General features: G+C 37.1%; 1 protein-coding gene across 4 annotated transcripts in view; it reads right to left on the reverse strand.

Moving 5' to 3' along the window:
• POLR3B (RNA polymerase III subunit B) overlaps nucleotides 1–22,096 on the reverse strand; it is a 79,307-nt gene that overhangs the window by 37,824 nt on the left and 19,387 nt on the right. For all 4 annotated transcript variants that reach the window (XM_058190195.1, XM_058190194.1, XM_058190193.1 and 1 more), the window contains 10 exons: nucleotides 18,116–18,238; nucleotides 17,045–17,161; nucleotides 15,018–15,152; nucleotides 10,131–10,292; nucleotides 8,565–8,765; nucleotides 7,473–7,635; nucleotides 4,842–4,995; nucleotides 3,877–3,951; nucleotides 2,513–2,611; nucleotides 1,932–2,059 (listed from right to left, as the gene is read on the reverse strand). In XM_058190195.1, the coding sequence (XP_058046178.1) occupies nucleotides 1,932–2,059; nucleotides 2,513–2,611; nucleotides 3,877–3,951; nucleotides 4,842–4,995; nucleotides 7,473–7,635; nucleotides 8,565–8,765; nucleotides 10,131–10,292; nucleotides 15,018–15,152; nucleotides 17,045–17,161; nucleotides 18,116–18,238 (1,357 nt within the window). The remainder of the gene's footprint in view (nucleotides 1–1,931; nucleotides 2,060–2,512; nucleotides 2,612–3,876; nucleotides 3,952–4,841; nucleotides 4,996–7,472; nucleotides 7,636–8,564; nucleotides 8,766–10,130; nucleotides 10,293–15,017; nucleotides 15,153–17,044; nucleotides 17,162–18,115; nucleotides 18,239–22,096) is intronic.

The raw sequence follows: 22,096 nt of genomic DNA on the forward strand, positions 1-22,096 counted from the left end.
AGCCACCATTAGCAAATATTCAGCACACAACTGGACGTTTAATGTGTATATGGTTTTTTTTTTAAATAGTCCATTACATCTCAGCTTTAGAACTGTACTTTTATCTCCTTGCTCATTCCTCAGGTGCTGGCTGTAGCACACAGAAACAGAGCCTTTAACAATAATTACTAAAGATATTCAGCAGCTTTTGTATTCCCATCGTCAGCAGCAACGTCAGAGGATTGTATCCAAGGAGCTAAATGTGCAAGACCCTGGGTCAAAGCAGCTGAATACACCAACCTCAGAAAACACAGACAATGAATTGCAAATGACACTGAAAACAAAATGAGAAAAAAAGACCTTCACACAGAAAAGTACAAAAGAACTCTACAGATTCTGAATTGGCTTTCTGTACACACTGATCCTGCTTAACTGTGTGTGGTAACTAACCAAACCTTCTGAGGCTAATAGTCCTAAAATAGATTCTCCTGGAAAAAAGAAAGCATGACAAAGAAACAGGATGCAATTAAAAGAAAGGGATGGTGTGTAAAATATATTTAAAACCTTTCTAATGTGCTGAAGGGAAAGAATATGTATTACATCGGGGTTTTGCCTATGTAAAAAAGATTATCTAAGATACTTTTATTTCCCCTCCCCCATCAACCGAGAAGCAGCATTATTTGGCTATATATTATACTCACTGAATTTATGTGACCACCAGGAATGACACCCTAACTGAATTTCAGAGTTAATGTTTTAGGTAAACTGTAATGGCAACTGAGAAGAGCCTCACTGACATGAATGAATGGTGGCAAGAAGGTTCTCTGCCATCGGTTGCAGTTGCTGCAGAAAAAAATTCCTGCAGGTGTTATTTAAGGACTGGTGAAATGTCTTCATAAAGCATTTGTTTTGGGAGGTGGAGAACAAGCCAGGTTAAAGCTACACAGCAACATGTAATTTGCAAATAACAGATGGTAGGTACGTGACAATCTGCTTGCCATGGTGAAGAACTGGAAATCCACATGTTACACAAATGTGTAATGTATAAATAAATGTTGTGCAACGCATTTAAGCCACACAAGCTGTAACAAATAGAGCACTGGTCATCCAATTCTGAGACTGCTGCATTCACCAAAAGCCTTGTGCAGAGCAATCCCATGGCCAGCCAATGTTTCTGCTGGTGATGTGAAGCAGTTATGCGCCCACATGTGCGCAGAGACAAAAGACTCATGGGAAAAGACTTCGAAGCCCTGAATGATCATTCCAGGGGGGGTGTCCTCAAAACTTCAAAAGGAGATGCTTTGTTTTTGGCAAAATGGTTTACAAAGCACCTATTCAAATGCTTTATACTGTCTTAATGTATATTAACAGGTACATGTCCATATTAGTTGCAATGTATATGGGCTGTAGGGGCTAGCAATATATGTATGTATGTATGTATGTATGTATGTATGTATGTATGTATGTATGTATATATATACAAGTGACCCTCTCTTATGCTTATTTAAAAGTGGCAAAGAGCAGGGAAATCATTGCTGAATTGAATATTTGTAGGAAGTACAACAGAGCTATGATGTGAATTTCTTAGCCATGAATTCTGGAATTCAATTTTAATAATGGGGTTTAATAATCTCGCTTAAGAAATAATAGTTGATGAATTGGAGATTTCCTGTTTTCTGAAAAGGGAATTAAAACTACATTACCTTAAAAATAATCTTGATAATTTAATGCTGATAAATGAAAACACAAAATATCTCTCATCAATTTTTTATCTTAGCCTCTGAGTACATTTCTAATTTTGTTTTTTAAAATAGGAAAGCATAGAGAAAGTTGTACCAAAAATTGGGGACATGTTTTCAAATTAGGGTATCAGAAATATTTAACAAAGCTGAGGAAACTGAATCTGGGATGAATGAAATAACTATTTTGATCTGAAGGCACAGAAGTCTTACCCATAGCTTGCTTTCCCATAGCACATTGGTAAGTGTTTCTTGGAGACTGGTTATGATGGGGATATGGAATGAGACCAGCACAGACTCCAAGAAGAGTAAAAGGTTCAATCTCCAAGTGTGTTGTCTCTCTAATAAAGGGAAAAAAATATATAGCTAGATTTCTTAAAGTTAAATCACATAGTTACATACTGAGAAGCTGGACCTGTGAAATAAGAATGCCCCCCCCCATTGGCTTTCTGGAAGTAGGTGAAATCCCAGCTGTTCTGAAAGACCTTTGGAGATTAATTAGATCCAATGGTAAGGTACCAAACAAATTATGAGTCTGACAATTGTAGTACCAAATGAGGAAAACAGATTTTGGATTTTACTATTTTAATTATGTAACCGAGTCACATAAATGTTCTTGAAGACAATGTTAATAAAGAAAAGAAACTTCTTTTTATGTCCCATATACATCTGGGCGTACAGAATTTCATCTTTTTCATTCTTAGAATATATTCCCAAGAAGATTAAAAATCTTCTTGCTCCAATTTCAGTGTTACAATTCAAAAAGTAGGTTTTAATGATGCCAGAATACTTACTTATTGATTGTATGTTCATAGAGTGCAATGTTGCAATCATTTTCCTCATTCACATCCAAATATTCAACAAGGCTTTCATGTAAAAAGTCTTCAAAATTCCTGAATATAAAATATTTATTTTTCAAAACAATGTATATGCTCATGTGCAAATGTGCATAAAAGATAAAACAAAAAAACTAATACTAATATTCATATAAATGAATTTCCACACACAGATTTCTACTTTAAATGGAGTCCAGAATAACTTAACTTGATAACTTTTAACTAAAAACTCTGACTAGTAGTAGCTGTCCAGAGGTTCAGGTAGGATTGACTGACCTGGAGATGCTAAGGACTGGACCAGATTTGGTTTCCAGAAGGTTATATACCTTACTCATTTAGCCAGGTGCTTCCTTTAACTTTTGTGATACCAATGAGTGCATTTGAAATGGGCACTCTCACCACACTAATGTAGTAGTGGGTATGGTGATCGTAAGGTACCCATAATACTGAATGGCAAACGAAGTATTGGACTGCAACTACCTACCATGTAATTTCTTACAGCAAGGAGAAACAGGAGTTTCATTACAAGAAATAGCCCCTCTGCATTGAAAAAAATACCTCAGAACACAACTGCTTCACCAACCACTATAATTTTTTTACTTCAAAGAATGACATTTTTGGCGCCATCAACCTATTAGTTAGCACACACAGCTGCACTAGCTAATGAACAGAATAGCCTATACAAAAATCCTGTCAATCAAACCCACATTTTGGCTAACAAAGAGCTTGATTAGCCAATGTGTGAACCAACCCCTCCTGAAAATCCCTTTCGTCTAATCTACCTGCTGGCTAACATGGAGCTGAATTAGCCAGTACATACATAGCCTGATTGAAAACCCCACTGGATCAGTCTATATATTGGCTAAAATGATGTGCTGTTAGCTAAACGGGGGGAGGAAGGGGATTGCCACCCCAACTCTCCCAAACTAAGGCAAACACAAGGCATGTTCTCAGGGGTGGGAGAAAGTAGTCAGGCACCTCTTTGTTTTCTCATCCTCAGATCACTAGCTCTGTGCAGAGCTCCAATGCAGCTGAATGCACTGCAAACTCTTACATCAGCCCTGCTTCACATTTATTTTTATATTTTTAATTAATGATATATAAAAATCTTTTGATGGGGAGGAAAATTTAGTGGCTCCAACAAATACTATTTCATGAGTCAGTTTGGAGATCCAGAACTGAACGGTAGCTTGTTAATGAAAAGTATAGAAATACTTATGCTTAGATACTCAGTTGCAAACATAGGAAATGCTGTTTATTCTGATTTTTATGAACAGATAGACCCTGGTAAGGAAACCAGGATAACTTGCTGTGTTGTTTACCTATAGCCTTGTGCAAGTTCTTCCATATGCTTTTCTGTTACAGCGGGTTTTTGCTTCTTCACAATAATGTAGGGTCTAGATCATAAGAAGGAGAGTTAACACATTATGTATTTTATTTTCACGTCATTTCAGAGATGAAATGAAGATCTTGTTAACAGCAGAAGTTAGCAGCATGAGGAATATGATAAGGAATTACAATTAGAGTGGACTGAAGCAGAATGGATCCTAAAGACTTAGAGCCCATATACTCAGTCTTAGCTGACTGTATACACCACTGTTGGCGAACCTATGGAATGCGTGCTGGAAACGGCACACAAAACCATCCTGCGAGGAAACACATTTATTTAGCTTATATGGTAACAATATTAAATCTATCATTTCAGGGAACCAAAATAAATTTTACAGTTTTCAAAGCTAAAAAATAGCTTGGAAAAAAATAAATTATTGCATTATTCTGTAAAGTTGATTTTTCAATCATTAAAATTAAAATTAATTCTTTAAATCCGCAACCTAGCCTTCCAAAGGCTTTTTATCATAAACATATAAACAAAGTTACAAAGAACGGCATGCCCAGTTAGACATCAACTATTTGCACATAATTTCCAGTATGACCTAAATAACCACAATATTCCAGCTCAAGCAATCAATTGAAGAGCTAATTCCTGCTTTCAAGGTTGAAGTGGCAATCTCAATAACTACAATAGAATTAAAGAAGAAAACCACAGAAAAATTGAAAGTAGCACTAATCATACAACCTGATACTTTTAAACAGCTGACATCTACATCCTTTGAGTTCCAATGTATATGAATCGCTTGTTGGTGAAGTGCTAACTGCTTGCCAATCGACTTGTGGAGTGCACGTGTCTAAAACTGTTTTTTGTGAATGAACCGAACAACTTGATAGTATACTTGGAATGGAATATTCTGGTGCCATGGCCTGGGAAAAGCATATTCAAAATTCTTACCTACATAGCCTTCCACCATCACTAGAAATATAGACGCATCTGTCTGCAAGATTTGTGGAGATTGAAACAAATTCATTGATATAGCCTGCTCTACGCATTAGCCGGAATGTGTAGACCAGTTTCTGATGATCTCGAATGACACCAAGGATGTTACCTGTTCAAGCAAACAAGTAAATGATTCTGTAAATGTTACCATCATTTCAATGGATAAAGCCAAACGCTGGCTTTCTGTGGAATAACAATCTACTCTGTCCTGGGACATAAACATGCAACAATTAATAGCAAAGTCAACAGGGGTGGGTTCCAATTTTTTTTACTACTGGTTCTGTGGGTGCAGCTTATTTGGTGGGCGTGGCTTGGTGATCATGTGACTGAGTGGATGTGGCCAACTTGAAGTCACTCAGGGCAAGGTGGGGCGGCACCTTGCTGTGAGTGACATCAAGTTGGCCACGCCCACTCAACGTCACAAAGGAACGTCACACAGCCACAAAAAGCTCAAAAACCAATTTTCACACTTTACACACACACAACACAACACAACTGACTCACACACAATGTAAAAGCAGCTGCATTTCACCCAAAATGGCCCCTGCAACAAGCAGGAACCTCACACAGCCACAAAAAGCTCAAAAACCAACTTTCACACTTTACACACACACAACACAACACAACACAATTAACTCTCTCTCTCACACACACACACAAAATGCCACATACAACTTTGTGAGATTTTGTGTGTTTGTTTAGTTAGAGTGAAACACTACAGAAACACACGAAATCTCAGAAAGCTGCACAAATATTTTATTTTATTATTTTATTTTATTTATATTTTTTAGATTAGGACTCTCCAACTTTAGTAACTTTTAAGGTTTGTGGATTTCTGCTCACTGAGGAGACGGATTCTAGGCAGGCAGATTCAGTTGCTAGCTGATGCAACTGATGTAAAGCATGGCTTTGCCAGCCTGAAAGGAGCAGCAATTATAGGTAAGTGAGGAGGGGGGATTGGGTGGGCCACAGGAAAAAAAGGCTCCTCTGATGATCCCAGCTAAAGTTGCCTAATAACTCTTAACTCAGCTGGGATCACCAGAGGAGCCTTTTAAGACCTTTTGTTTTAACAACCTCTTCGGCCAAAGAGGTTGTTAAAAAAAAAACTTTTAAAGGGTTCTGATGATCCCTACTCAGCCACATGATCATCAGAGGTTTTTTTTTTTACTTTTAAAAGCCTTTTTTTGGCTGAAGAAAAGATGCTTTTAAAAGTAAAAAACAACAAACTTCTGATGATTGGGGAACCGGTTCAGGGGCATGGCCAGCCAGCCATTACTACTGGTTCTCCGAACACCAGCAGATTTTTACTACCAGCTCTCCAGAACCGGAGCGAACCAGGAGCAACCCACCACTGAAAGTCAATGTATTTTTCAAGAAATTATCGTAGATAATTCAACTGGATTTCTGCTATAATTTGGATTTGGACCAGTCATTCCTAGAAATGAAATGGTAGCAACATTTAAAGCACTGAAATAAAGTGATGGAAACCTAAAAGAGAACAATTTTCATATTCCAACAAAATCAATTTTATTATCCTTTTGTTGATATCATTATTACTTCTAATAACTTCAATATGGTCTCTCTTAAGTTAAAAATTATGTTTCCTGTTTAAAATCTTTCTGGGTTGGAACTTTCATAGTTATAGCTGATGGAGAGAAAAAGCTTTATTTTACCTTTCTTCTACCATTTCAACACGTTTTTCCCCAATTGGTATTTTCCAGACATGAGGGATAGTAACTCTCAACATCCCCAATCATTTCTTAAAACAATTTCACACTGTATTAAATGCACTTTAAGTATTTATTGCATATTACCTGGGAGTATTTTGCATGAGAAACAGTGAGCTGAAAACACGTCAGAGCAATATTGGGATCAGTGCACAATAATTGTGCAGGTACAGATTCTAAGATCTCACAACAGTTGCCCCTCAACACATGTCAACAGTGTTGAGGGGCAATTTCCTGCCATAACTGCATTTAGGTACTTTTTAAATGTGGGAGTTGGGTTTCTAAAGCTTTGTCTCATGTTGTAACTAACATAAAAGCTTTAGAATCATACTCATTGTATGAACATCATATCCCTAGAATGAAATATATTACAGATTTATAAAAATTGGCTTCCCCAATCAACGTTTATATGTAACTTTAAATGTTGCATTTATGCCACGGGATGAACCATCAAAACAAGAATGCAAGAAGCATTCTACTTGCAGAATTCTATGCACTCTACGGTTCCCAAACTTTGCACAACGCACAGTGTACTCACAGAGGCACCAAGGGATATTTAAAATTCTCAAGGGAAATAGTGATATTCAACATTGGTCAGACACCGCAAGAACTACTAGCTTGAAAGAGTTCAGTTTTGGCTTAGTAGTGCTGTGAAAAAAATTACTGGGATTCTAACTGAAATGACAGAGTTTGGGAACCTTTAATTCCACTGTTAACATACACAATCACAAATTCAAAAATCTCATTTTCTGAAAAAGTACCTGCTCAAGACTTGATTATTATGAGAAGGACACCTCATTTATATTAATGTTTAAACTTCTAGTATCCTGTTTCACTTGGATTAAAAGCAGTAACATACCATTAAGGAAAACAAGAAACACGTTTGGATATGAAAGTTCCTCTCCACACAGAAGGTTTACATCTTCTACTCCAAGGTTACCAGCTAATTTAATAATAGGGCCATCTTCCATGTCAGTAGTAATGTGAGTCATCAATGCTAGGTTTTTAACCAAGCCACAGGCCTGACGAAAACAGAAGTCAATTAAAAAATGAAAAAGGAAAACAAGTATATAAAATCAATTCATATAACTAAAATACTAAGAGCTAAATTTAACAAACATTCTGCTTAGGTGGCCATCAAATATGTTATTATGTATCAGATATATTAGTATGCAATTTTGTGCAGTATATAATGTCAATATTTATGTTTGCAATTTTAGCCACTGTTACTTGGTGATTGCTATCAGAATTTGGCTGGTTAGTGGCAATTAATTCCAAGTTATATTGAAAAAAACACCCCACAGAATAGAATTCATAATTTAATCCTATAAAACATAAGTGACATAACTGATATTTTTAGCTTTACAACCATACTTGGAATTAAAATTACAACTCTTTTTTTTTTTTTGGTACCTATGAGGGCTAGTTAGATCATTTTGTCCTAACAAAATGTTTTGTTGTAAACTGCTATCAGGAGAATGTATTTATTAGCAATTTGTTTCCAACAATTCAAAGTTGTCTTTTTAAAGAGGATAGCCAGCCAAAAGAGTTCAAGGACATAAAACCATCAATCAGAATTGAGGAAAAGTTTAGAGCAGGGGTCTCCAACCTTTTACAACTTTAAGACTTGTGGACTTCAATTCCCAGAGTTCCTCAGCCAGCAAAGCTGGCTAAGGAATTCTGGGAGTTGAAGTCCACAAGTCTTAAAGTTGCCAAAGTTGGAAACCCCTGGTTTAGAGCGTGAATATAGCTATGAAAAAGGTTTGCTGAATCATGACTATGCCAGGAGGACTTGTTTAACGGAATGGAAGCAGGACAAGAAGTCAATGCATGGAGGTTCTTCATTTTGAGGGGAAAAAACAGCAAAAAAGGATGGGAATAGGCAAAGGCAGTACCTGTAAAGTATAACGTAATATGACAAGGGGAAGTGCATTAACCCAATGGAGCTTACCTCTCCTTCAGGAGTGTCTGATGGGCACAGCATTCCCCACTGAGATGGCTGAAGAGATCGGGGCCCACTCACTTTCCTGGTCTTTTCAAACTGAGAAGAAATCCTTGTCATCATCCCCAAAGCAGAGATATAGGACAAGCGTGATAATACTTGAGTCACACCCTGTCGATCCATCTTGAATCTCTTCAGTGACCAATTCCCCTAAAGATAAAGAACCATGTAAAATTGGTCAAAGCTTCAAACAACCTTTTACATTTCTAAACCGTATCAGTTTGGAAAACATGGTAAAATGGGTCCAGATTTTCATCTATCAGGATGAAAATCTAGGAACCTTTTTTGTATAAATAACAATAATCATGCTGTCGGTCATGGGTTGAATTTCAACATGCCAAGATTTTGCTGCAGATTTTGATCGATTGTTTGTTGCAGGCAAATTTCTCAATTATTTAAAGTCCATTTCCATTTTTATTTGGCATTTTGATACAAGTACTAAGGTGAAGAGATACATAAGCAAGACATTTCTCTGTTGGTAAACAACAGAATGGTTGGAGCAGCCCAATACATTATTTATTTCTAGGGTGCATTATAATAATACATTTCCTGGACAGGATCCAGATTTAAATCACAGAATCTTAAAGTGGGAACAGGTCTTTTCAACCATTGAATCTAGTTCTCTACTTAGTGCAAGAATCCAAATTAAAAAAATAACAATACACTTCCCTTTTCTTGATAACTGGTACCATGGTTAAACTGTTCTTAACTTCAGGAACTTTAAAACTATTATATTAAATCCTGTACATTGTTATGAAGAACAGATATTGGCAATAATATAAGAACATACCAAATAAACCAAAGTAGTTAAAGACAGATTTTTTTTAAAAAAAAAATAGTGAGTTATAATGTAAATTAAGTAGCTTGGAAACAGACACTTATCACTAATGTTTTCTGATACCAGAAAGATAATAATCTAGATGCTCTGTTATTCTGTTTGGAGTGAATATTTAATGATTATGCTTCCTCACCTTAAAAGATCCTTTACACTTAAGTCAAGAAATTAACTGGATCTGGTGATACACTTTGCTCACATTCTCAAGAAAGACATCCAACAAAATAGAGACAACGCTTTTAACACCTCCATTAACTGACAGAAATGTATTGTACTGATAAAGGAGAATATTTGTAGCTCGGGCCTGAAATGATGGGTCCTTGGTGCTTTCTTGCAACTGTTTCATTACTCAAACTAGGTAACAGCATCAATGATGATGATATTACCTAGCTTGGGTAACAAAACACCTGCAGGAAAACAACCAAGTTCAGAGAGCACCAAGGGCCCCTCATATACTGTACTTTCCAGATGACAGAAACCAGAAATGGATGAACTGTAAAATGACTTACAAATATAACACAGCAAGCTACTAACAATTCTTCTATAAACAAATCCACGGAAGGTTTTGAATTAAAACTGGAAAAAGAAGCACTGTGCAATATGACAACCTGTAATTTGCACTGAGTCCTGTCACTTCGCTCATGATATCTCAAGGCTGTCCATCCAAATGAAACACTTACGGTCGAGATGGCATTCACCATACCATTCGTGATCTGATCTTGCCGCATGTGCTTAACGACATCAAACTGGGCAGCTCTTTGCTTGGGAATTACTTGGTCAGCGATTTTCTTCAACTCAGAGTTGAATTTTTTGAACAAGTCTTCAAACAGAAGGGACAGAAGCTGCAATAAAAAATTAAAGTAATTAATTTACAACCCAGGAAATGTTGAAATAGGGCGATGTTGCTATAATATTGTTTATCCAGTATTTATGAAAGAAAAAAACAGACGCTCCTTCCAATTCTGTGGCGTTTTAATTGTTCCCTATTTAATAAATTCCTTCAACTCATTTTACTTTTTTAATTTGATTGTCACTTTTTTTAGTTGGCTCACTAGTTTGCCCATTCACATGCAATGTTTTTTCTACTGATACATTTTTTTTGGGGGGGGAAGCTATTTTTATTTAAAGCTATCTAACATGTTTCACAGCAAGGCAGCCAGAGATTAAACACTGCTTTTCATTATCAGCTTCTTCTCTTGTCTCTAGAAAACAGCTCCATTCCAAACTTAGCTTTTTTTTTTTTACAATTCTAATTGTCAGGAAAACTAAAATACAGTTGCTAGTGCATGCCAAAAATGCAAGTTCCCAGTATACAATACATTGTTAAGCACCAAACAAGCTAAGTCTTTAAACAGGCCCTGTTAAGACATTCTGGAATCTATTGCATAATTTAATTCCTGCAGGGAATGAGTCTGTTTTAAAACTGTCTCCATTTTCTTAGAAGTATTAGCAGAACTGTGCCCCTTTTGGCAAAAGGCCAAGCATCTACTTTGCTTTCCAAATTAACATTTACCCTGATAATATTCATCATCTTTCCATCATTGCATCCCTAATAGTTTATAGAAAACACTGATTGATAAAGCTGCTTTTGGTTCAAAATCTAGATCACTTTGAACACACAGTAACTGAAATGCTTTACTATTAACTGTGTATATTCCAGACTTAATAACTGCACTCTAAATATAACTTTAAAGAAACAACTGTTGCAAGCTGCTATTACTTTGAGTTTCTCGTAACTTCCGAGTTGGGATATCACAATATAAATTGCAATATATAAGTGATTATTTATAATTGTAATGGCAATATATTAGCAAAATATATACAATATATTAGCAAAACAAACAAATCTTTTCATTTTTATAGTACATTCAGTCACTTAAGTGGCAGTAACTATCCAGGATTTCATACAGAACTAGTTCCTAAATCCTACCTGATGATATATAATTCACTATATAGAATATATAATAAACATTCTATAAATTATTACTAACTTCAAAAAGGTTTCCGCTAACCAGAGTATTTTCTTTCTGTTCCAATCTATTCTAAAGTTGGAGTGACTATTTTTGACTTTTGTTTATTCTAAAAGGGTTTATTCCTAAGAGCATGGCAAAGATGCATGATATGCTATTTTTTAGATCAAGAGTAAGTGATTAAACACCGAATGGAATCCCAGCAATAATAATCATTAAATTTTCATTGCAAGCACAAGGCCTTTCAAAAAGAGGACTGGGAAGTAAATTATACCCAAATGTGGTTGAAGGTATAAGGGAAAGAAAGTGACAGTTCATCAATTGATTTCCACAGAAAATCCTGAGGAAAAAAAATTTAATAAAGAAGTTAAGCTGCTGAAATAGAATTTCACCAATTAGCTTAATGTCAGAGAATTCTAATTAGGCTCCTTGAGATTGCCATTTACTGTTTAAGGCTTTAGAGTGCCAAATTCTCCTTTTCACACAAACTGGTTGCAAAATTAAAGACATTAGGCAGCCTTAATTATATTATCAGAACAGCTGGGATTAGTCAATCTCTGAAGTCAAGACGGTTTTCTTTTGTCATAGGGTAGAAATCCTTTCCTTTCCAGGGTGCCGGATTTTGGTGCTGTTCCATATCTCACCCATACAAAGCAAGCTGAATTAGAAAGAGAGAGAGAGAAAAAAAAAATGCCAAACAAACCCTGAGGACAAAGAGGAGGGAAATGCTCAGCAAATAATGAACACATTAAGGAAAGAGAAAAGGTAGGTGAAAAGATTAAGCTTGGAGTCGGTAGGTTTCGCTAACACCTCTGCTGGCACCTGGCCTACCAAGCCTCTTGTGGGCTGAAAAAATGAAGAAAAAGCTCTGTAAACCAGCTTGGCTAGTGGAAACAACTGTTATCTAAAGCTAAAGCACATTTGGTGCTCCCTTGTCCCATGGGGTGTGAAATTAGCTACTATTGTTTTCACACATTTTTATAGACACAATACCTTTTATGTCTTCACATTGTGCAGACTGCTCTGCTTTTCTCCTTAATACAGGATCAATCCCTTTTCATTCAAATTTTTAAGCAACTGAATTTTTAGCCCAGAAACACTGCCAGCTTTTTAAAGGATGAAAGCCATTTAGACGGAAACGTTAACTGAAAACACTGAGTAACAGGCTTAAAGTAAGGTGCTTTATTATTTTGCCGATATAATGCAGACATTGTGTTAATAATAGCAGAAACACGTCTGCAAGATATATTTTTAAGTTACAAAGTATCATAAATATTAAAATAATAAGGCAATAGACAGACGGTACTATTTATGAAACTCTAACTTAAAAACCATTGTATTTGAACAGAATTGTGGCAAGTTCAAAGTATATTTGGACCTGAAACTGCTGTAATGATTTTTAGCCAAGCTCTATCATAAGGAAAACAAATTATAGTTGATTAATTTGCTATAAAGTGGAGGGTTAATCAAGTAAACACACACAGAACCGTACTTTTTGACTAGTATATTTTTAAAAATATAATAAATAGTAAAGAATTTTATAGTATGTTTCTACAAAAATAGAATAGTTACTACATAAAAGGTAAATAATGTAGAATTCACCATTCAGCACTGCTCAAAAACTTACTTTTCCTTCTTTCAGCAGTCATGAAGCAGATGGAATTTTATCCACATTAATATATGTACAAACTCAGGAGACTGTGATGACCCGGGCCAAAAACAACACAGCCAGAGAACAGGTCTAACTCTACTTTATTGATCCAACTTTGTCCCCAAACGTCCTCACATTTACTACAAGTCCTGGAGCAAAGCTCTCATATGTACCTTCAGAAGCCTCTGGCTGTGAGTACCAGTAAGCAAGGTTAGCTAAACAGTAACCAGGGCCAGCAGTCCAGTAAGCCACATTAGCTAAACAGTAATCTCCAAGCATCAGCAAGTACACACAAGGCTCCATAGATTCAACACTTGTTCCCAACAAATGCCCCTCCCACCAGCACCTCCTTACATTTCAGTCCCCAGGTGTGCCTTGTGAAGGGGGGCGGGGCACTGTCCTCCCTTGTAGCCGGCTCAGTCTGTGTTGTTCTTGCCTTCTCTCTTCTCTTCGTGCTTTAGGATCAAAAGGTAGTCTTTGCTCTTCGCCTGAGCTTTGTCTCTCCTGCTCCTCCCTGTCTGCAAGCCTTTCTAATTCTGAAATGTCTTGCCAGTACTGACTCTGCCCTTCCTCAGTTTCCTCCAAGGCCAACGGAGCTGCTCTCTCGATCTCTGTCAGCTCTTGTTCCAGCTCATCTTCCTCCACAGATTCAGACTCCGACGAAGGAGACCTTTACTTTTAAGTGTACTTGCTCACGTTTGGGATGTCCTTCCTCCCACTCATGCCCCTTAAACAAGATGAAAGGCAGTTTTGTCCTTTTTGCATTTGTCATTTCTTTTCTGCTGAATTCCAGAGCCATATCAGTATGTCATGCAAAGGCTCTCTCCACTCTGCACTTGGATCATATTGAGATAAACACTTTATCTGCAGCATTTTTCTCTGCATTTCAAACTGGGGGGGCGGGGATTGGCAATTTCTAGGACTCTATGGCTATGCCCCATCTGTAAGCAAGAGGGAAGCAGCCAAATAAAATATGTCTTCTTTGGCCCAGGTTCGAGACCTAAGTATCATGGGATGAGCACCCATTCTTTCCCCATCTCCTGCCAACCTAGCAGTTTGAAAACATGCACATGAGGAGTTCCGGTTGACACTGCAGCTGGAATGGCTGGAAAATAGTGAAGCTCTGCTGGGCTCCATGAAATGCAGCCAGCAACTGCTTGCCGGGAGACCATATGGGGTCAAGCCGCCCTGGAGGGGTGGTAAAGAAAGGAGAGGCGCTTTGTCGATCACAAGGAAACCGGAATTTCCTTGCTGATCCGAAGAAAGCTTTCCCGAACGGCAGAAGGGACGATGGCCATTTTGGTCAGTCACAAGCTGGGACAACCGGGACATTAAGATCTTTGCTGGAGTGGTGCGTGGACAGAGCAGTGAAACTGGGTGAGATAATTTCCAACTTTTACCTTAAAGATTTAACCCAAGTAAAAAATTCCAAAAAACAATCTCCAAACATTAAGAAAGTGGCGATTGGATTTATGAAGAAGGATTAAAGATTAAAAACCAAAGAGAAAGATTAAAGATTAAAGACTTGGACACAAAAGAAATAACCAAAGGATGTTTTAAAACACAGAAAGCCTGGAAAAAGTCGAACAACATTGTGAAAAGTGATTATTGGGAGAAATTGCTTTTTATCTTTAACCCCCCTGAATGGTTTATAAGTCAACTGTTCTGACTCTGTTGAATGCTGGAATTGGGAGCAGGGGAGCCATCTACTGGAGGAAGAAGATTACTGCAATGTGGGAAATTTGAGTGAAAATGATGAAAGGAGAGAAAGCAAACAATACCTGGAAGACTATTTGGCCTTGACTTTATTTTAGTAGGCAATTTGGATGCTTGGAAATATCTACTGAGCTGTCTGAAGATCTTTAAAGCAAATTGAACTATAAATACTAAAACTTTATTGAAACTGTTCACTGAAAGGTGGATTTGAAAGATTTGAGGAAACCCACCTGTCCTGCTAGTTCCAGCCTCTTGTTTCCGTAATAATCTCTGTCATCCACTTTGTTATCTCCCTGAGCTAGAATCACCCTGCGGACCATCACAGCTGTGTAGATGCACTTGGAGCGGAAGTTGAATTCTTTTACCTGAAATACCAAAAATGAGAAAATTAACTTAAATGACAGCACCTTACATGGAAATGTCTCAACTTTCATGTTTTTACCCTCTTGGGCATGGCAAGTAAAGGGACATGCAAACTGAAAGAATGAATAGTACAGGGATAAATTGCATTTATTATTACAGCCTCTCCTCTCTACAAGGGCCTTGGATTTTATAACTGATCCACCATGCATCAAATACTTGGATGCCACTTTGATTGTAAGTGGTCTCTTTTTTTAAAAAAAAAAATGCCTTCTTTCTTCCTTTCCTGTCATGATCTACCTTCAACATGTTTTCTGGTACCACAGTTTGCCCAAGCTTCTGATTTCTGGGAATGGGTCTGACAGTACACAGAATATGTCTGGAAACTGTCTTTCAATTATTATTATTATCATTATCATTATTATTATTATTATTATTATTATTATTATTATTATTATTATTATTATTATTATTATTATTATTATTATTATTTAGATTTTTATACCGCCCTTCTCCCGAAGGACTCAGGGCGGTGTACAGCCAGATTAAAACAATACAATATACAATTTTAAAACAACAAATTAAAATAACATATTCTATAATGGCCGAAAAATTTAAAAACCATCAAATTTGACCCAATAAAACAGAATACCCAATTTAAAATTATTAAAATTCAAAACATTCAAAATTTAAAAATTAAGAATTAAGCCAGTCCCACTTGGATAAACAAGTATGTTTTCAATTCACGGCGAAATTATTCTGAGTAAAGCTCCATATGACTTCTCAATATTATCCACTGCTAGTTAAGAGTACTGGAGAAAATGTCATCTCAGAGCAAATTCATTGTTATGAAAACTGCCAACCAGATAATTGCCCGATCATTAACTTATGGCTAACTCTGCTTAACTCTGTTATTACATATGGTCAATTATATCTTTTTACAGTACAATATATCTAGCATGTTGGAGAACATAGTGCTGATCCTGGATTCAAGCCACAAAAGCGACAGAGAACCAGGAGGGAAGAGAGGCTGCAGCTATGCGATCAGTGTATCAACAACATTAAAACCATTCCAATGAATAGTTTTATTGTTATTGCTGGCAATAACAATTTAGTGGTTATTGCGTATGATATGGGGAAGGAGAATACTGTTTTATTTAATGGGCAGATAGTCTTTCAGGGTTTAATAGATACTAGGATCACACTCTCTCAGATTATGTATATATCTCTCAAAAATTCTGAGTAGGACAACTTTGTGTTTCACCCAGGATCCACAATCTATTCTGCAGGATAGACTGCAAATTCATCTGCATAGGCATGTAAAGCGATAAGGTTGTTGCATGCATTTATAAATGAGGATACCAATTAATACTGACATTGAATGAATAATGGAAAATTAATATACTTTAAACCTATTACTCCTGCTTAAAATTATATACAATTTATTTTAATTACTTTTTGCTGTATTGCTTTATAGATGTAGGAGATGAGCAGGCTGTTCTGGAGGGCAGGGTTAAAATGTATAAGTTTTGAGTCATTGTGCAGCCACAAGAGACCCAAGTCCAGCCCCCTCCCCGTGAATTCCGTTGACCTTTAGCGCCAATGTAGCTTGGACTGCTAGCTGCTCAGTCTTGGGTATAGGTGACAAGAATAAACTTTTAGTGCTTTGAACTCAACACCTGTTCCTGATTATTTGTGCCTGACAATAGTTGGTATTGTCTTGAGTTTTATGAAGCAAGATGGTATATAAGTGATTGTATATATAAACTATCACCAGACGCTAATAATTGCTAAAAATTGAGCAGCAGTTCTTCATGCATTCAATTTCATCTATCATTCCATAGTCATTCCTTCAAAGTAGGAAGAGCATCTGGTAGTTTAAGATCAAATCACTTACCGGCACATGGGCAAGAATAGTTGTTGCCAACAACTCTCTTGCTTCCTCCATCTTGGTTTTCTTGGGACCACCCCACATTCGCTGCCTTCGGACTTTATTTCCCAGATATTTCAATGCCTGCAAAGCGAAGTGAAAAGACTGTGTGCTGAAAACCATTATTGTCATCCTTATGTACATGTCACAAATCATTGTCAATGTACTTTTTCCTCTTGGAGAAGTTCACTATTTATTGAGAGGTTTTATTTTACAAGGAAGCCAACAAGCCAGAATATGACTCGCTTAAAAGTAAAACCAGAGAGCAGGACAAGGTTATTTTAAACAGGTGATGGGTAGAAATTGCTGAGCAGTACAATTACTCTGTTACACTCTGTTATTTCAAATTAATCCCTTAGAAGTAAGAAAATATATCACCTAGCTCAAGTTTAACACTAAATGGGTAAGCATCTCTTTTTCTAGCTATGCAGTAGATGGCTTCTGTTTAACAAGGCTCATTTTCATTTTATCATATTGTCTCTTTCTGATATTAAAAAATGCAATGTAAAATATTAAGCAGCATTTTCAGTTTATGTAAGGAATATTTGCTTTTTGTTTGCTTGTCTGGTTTCATTTCAGGTAAATTTCAGTAAATCTGATAAAAGTCCCATTCATGCAGTCAAAATACCGTATATGAGCTAGGCTTTTCCTACCCATCAAAATAATTTGGATGGGACAAATGCTTCAGTATGTATGTACTGTGCTATTTCAGATTTTGGTAGGATATTTTAAAATATTATCCTACCACCATTTATATGACACAAGTTTAATAGGTTAGCATTCTAGAACAAAGCATAAAATTCATTAGCCATCTAATGGAGCAATCCAGAATTTATTACTTGAACCTTTCCAATTAACTGTTCGATATTGTATAGGCTTTTGGATATGGGCTCACTCTCCTGACCTAATTAAGCAACGAGGGATGGCAAATAAAAGATGTACCGGTTCGTCTTCTTGCTACTCACTGTTTTTTAAAGGGGTAAAAAGCCCAGTTTCATTACAAATGCGCTATAGATGGATTGCTTGAATATCACCCACCTGCATCTGTGTGAAAATCTGAGCTTTTTGGCATTCCTCCAAGCTGGGGCCAAAGGCAGCCATCACGTGCTCCTCTGTTCCAATCATCTGCACAATCTCTTGGTCACTCTCAACCCCCATGGCCTATAATAGAGGGAGGAAGAGAAATAAAAAGTAGAAAAGGGAGAGAAAGAATGTTGGCTTTCTGTTAACTCGCTGACATTTGCTTATGCTAATTTGGTATTGTAGTCAGTAAACTCTTAAGCAAAAGCGAGTTCTCTCAGAAATAGGACCATCTGGCATTGGCAGCAGCACCTCCTCATCAAAAGGAAATCTTGATAAGCAGTACCGAAAGCAGGAAGGATGAATGGCAAGACAGTATATTTTTTTTACTAGAAAGTTATTGGCTGATGTATAAAGAAGAAACTTCATACATTTTCTCAATAAATAGCAACTGAAACTGCAGCAGAACAAACTAGTTGAAGAGCTACAGAAATTGAGGCTTGTATATACACAATCCAGTAAAGCCCTATAACATTATCACGGATCAAGTTCACAATATGCACCTCCCTTTCTCAGGAGTAGCTGCATTTAACAACAACAATAACAACAACAACAAGAGTTGGAAGGGACCTTGGAGGCTGTCTAGTCCAACCCCCTGCCCAGGCAGGAAACCCTACACCGTTTCAGACAAATAGTTATCCAACATTTTCTTAAAAATTTCCAGTGTTGGAGCATTTACAACTTCTGCAGGCAAGTTGCTCCACTGATTAATTGTTCTAACTGTCAGGAAATTTCTCCTTAGTTCTAAGTTGCTTCTCTCCTTGATTAGTTTCCACCCATTGCTTCTTGTTCTACCCTCAGGTGCTTTGGAGAATAGTTTAACTCCCTCTTCTTTGTGGCAACCCCTGAGATATTGGAACATTGCTATCATGTCTTCCCTAGTCCTTTTCATTAAACTAGACATACCGAGTTCCTGCAACCGTTCTTCATATGCTTTAGCCTCCAGTCCCCTAATTATCTTTGTTGTTCTTCTCGGCACTCTTTCTAGAGTCTCAACATCTTTTTTACATCGTGGTGACCAAAACTGAGTACAATATTCCAAGTGTAGCCTTACCAACACATTATAAAGTGGTATTAACACTTCACATGATCTTGATTCTATCCCTCTGTTTATGCAGCCCAGAACTGTGTTGGCTTTTTTGGCAGCTGCTGCACACTGCTGGCTCATATCTAAATGGTTGTCCACTAGGACTCCAAGATCGCTCTCACAGGTACTACTATTGAGCAAGGTACCACATATACGGTACCTGTACATTTTGGGTTTTTTGCCTAAATGTAGAACCTTTAAGGTGGGATTAATGAAGACTGTCAAATCCTGCCTCTAAGCATGCTGCATATTGGAAGAGGACCCTGGATTGTTACTGCAGCACTGTGTAGGCGCAGAGCATACAAACACCAAAACCGGCACTTAGCAAGCCTAGACCTGCTCCCATGAAGAATGCAGGATACACATGGGAAAGCACAAAAAACCCCAAACCCAACAACCCCAAACCCAGAAACTTTAAAAAACATTCCACAGTATGGTAGGAAATTAAGATAGAGAATTATAGCCTGCCCTCTTTACCATCGCCTGCCATGTTTACGTATTGTCTCCATCAATGAAGTGGACCCAGCTTCTACTTCTTTGTGATGCAACATTAATGAATATTGGTAATGGGTCAAACCTTATAAAAATAGAAAGTTGGGATTTCACACATAGTTCTATCCTTCGAATCGTGTTATGTTATTTTTTCCCCAGAAGTTCATAAGCAACAGATTATATTTTATATTGGAAAAAAAGGGCTTACAATATAAATGAGCTTTTCAGGTTTTAAATTTCCCCAATTTCTCTATAAATAGTGCTTCAAACTGGCAGACAGCAGTGCAGATCTTTGTGAATTGCAGATACTGTTAAAGCTTCTGCTTTCACCTATCTTCTTGATATTACACCCAATCAAAAATGCATATTAAAAACACAACAGTAGTTAGGATTCAACAACGTTGAGGGGGTCCAAATATTTTGGAGCTGCTCCCTTAAAGAGTCCCTCTTCTTTGGAGCATTGCCTTTAAATAGCAATACAAGAAAGGGACTTCCTTGGTGGCAATTGAGTAAGTAGGACTGCCTACCTCAAGATATTAGATGGTGTTCTTTACTTCTCTTTAAAATGTATTTGATTCTGCTATGATTTCCTTTACAGGCTGTTAGATTTTACTTCGTTTGTTGCCACCACATGGGCTGGGAGATAATAGCCTCCAGCATTTGAATACTACCTCTTTTTTTTAATAAAAGTTTTTTATTTTTATTTCTCATAAAACATATATATAAATGTACAATCTCTTTAACCATTCTTATCACACATATTATTGTTTGGTTTCCATATTAGTTCATTCTTCATCCTAAAACTTTAAGATACATTCGAGTTGCTCTTCTACCATTTCATATCTCCTTCTTCCACAACAACCATTCCTCTCCTTCTCCCTCTTACCCTCCCTCCCTTCTTCTATTCTTTTCAACTTTCTTCTTTCCTCCTCTCCTTTCCCTTCTCTCCTTCCCCTTCGTTTCCCCCACTCCTCCCTCTCTTTCTAACCCTCTCTCCTACTCTTATTTCCACTCCCTTTTCTTCCTCTTCTTTTTCCTTTCTTCTCTCTCTTTCCTCCCTCCTCCTCTCTCCTTCCTACCTATCCCACTATTCCTCTCCCCTTTCCCTCTCCATTGTTGTGTCCATTTTCAATTCACTATTTTGTCAAGATGGTATTCGAGCAACCTCAATCTTATATTTACCCACATTTTCCTTTCAATTTCTTTTCTATTTTGATGGTTAGACTTATATCATCCTTAACGTACATTTATATAGTACCTCTTTTTTTCATTTTCTAGCATTTGAACATTTCTGAGCTGTATTTCTCTTTTCCTGCAGGTTTACATTTGGCCATCTCAAAAGCCTCTGAAAGATTGAATTGTTACTGACCATGTGGACTAGACTTCAGAATTTAGAGAATATTTATTTTTGGCAGCTGCTGCACACTGCTGGCTCATATCTAAATGGTTGTCCACTAGGACTCCAAGATCGCTCTCACAGGTACTACTATTGAGCAAGGTACCACATATACGGTACCTGTACATTTTGGGTTTTTTGCCTAAATGTAGAACCTTTAAGGTGGGATTAATGAAGACTGTCAAATCCTGCCTCTAAGCATGCTGCATATTGGAAGAGGACCCTGGATTGTTACTGCAGCACTGTGTAGGCGCAGAGCATACAAACACCAAAACCGGCACTTAGCAAGCCTAGACCTGCTCCCATGAAGAATGCAGGATACACATGGGAAAGCACAAACCCAACAACCCCAAACCCAGAAACTTTAAAAAACATTCCACAGTATGGTAGGAAATTAAGGTAGAGAATTATAGCCTGCCCTCTTTACCATCGCCTGCCATGTTTACGTATTGTCTCCATCAATGAAGTGGACCCAGCTTCTACTTCTTTGTGATGCAACATTAATGAATATTGGTAATGGGTCAAACCTTATAAAAATAGAAAGTTGGGATTTCACACATAGTTCTATCCTTCGAATCGTGTTATGTTATTTTTTCCCCAGAAGTTCATAAGCAACAGATTATATTTTATATTGGAAAAAAAGGGCTTACAATATAAATGAGCTTTTCAGGTTTTAAATTTCCCCAATCTCTCTATAAATAGTGCTTCAAACTGGCAGACAGCAGTGCAGATCTTTGTGAATTGCAGATACTGTTAAAGCTTCTGCTTTCACCTATCTTCTTGATATTACACCCAATCAAAAATGCATATTAAAAACACAACAGTAGTTAGGATTCAACAACGTTGAGGGGGTCCAAATATTTTGGAGCTGCTCCCTTAAAGAGTCCCTCTTCTTTGGAGCATTGCCTTTAAATAGCAATACAAGAAAGGGACTTCCTTGGTGGCAATTGAGTAAGTAGGACTG

Source organism: Ahaetulla prasina, chromosome 7 (assembly GCF_028640845.1).
Source record: "Ahaetulla prasina isolate Xishuangbanna chromosome 7, ASM2864084v1, whole genome shotgun sequence".
Taxonomy (NCBI): Eukaryota; Metazoa; Chordata; class Lepidosauria; order Squamata; family Colubridae; genus Ahaetulla; species Ahaetulla prasina.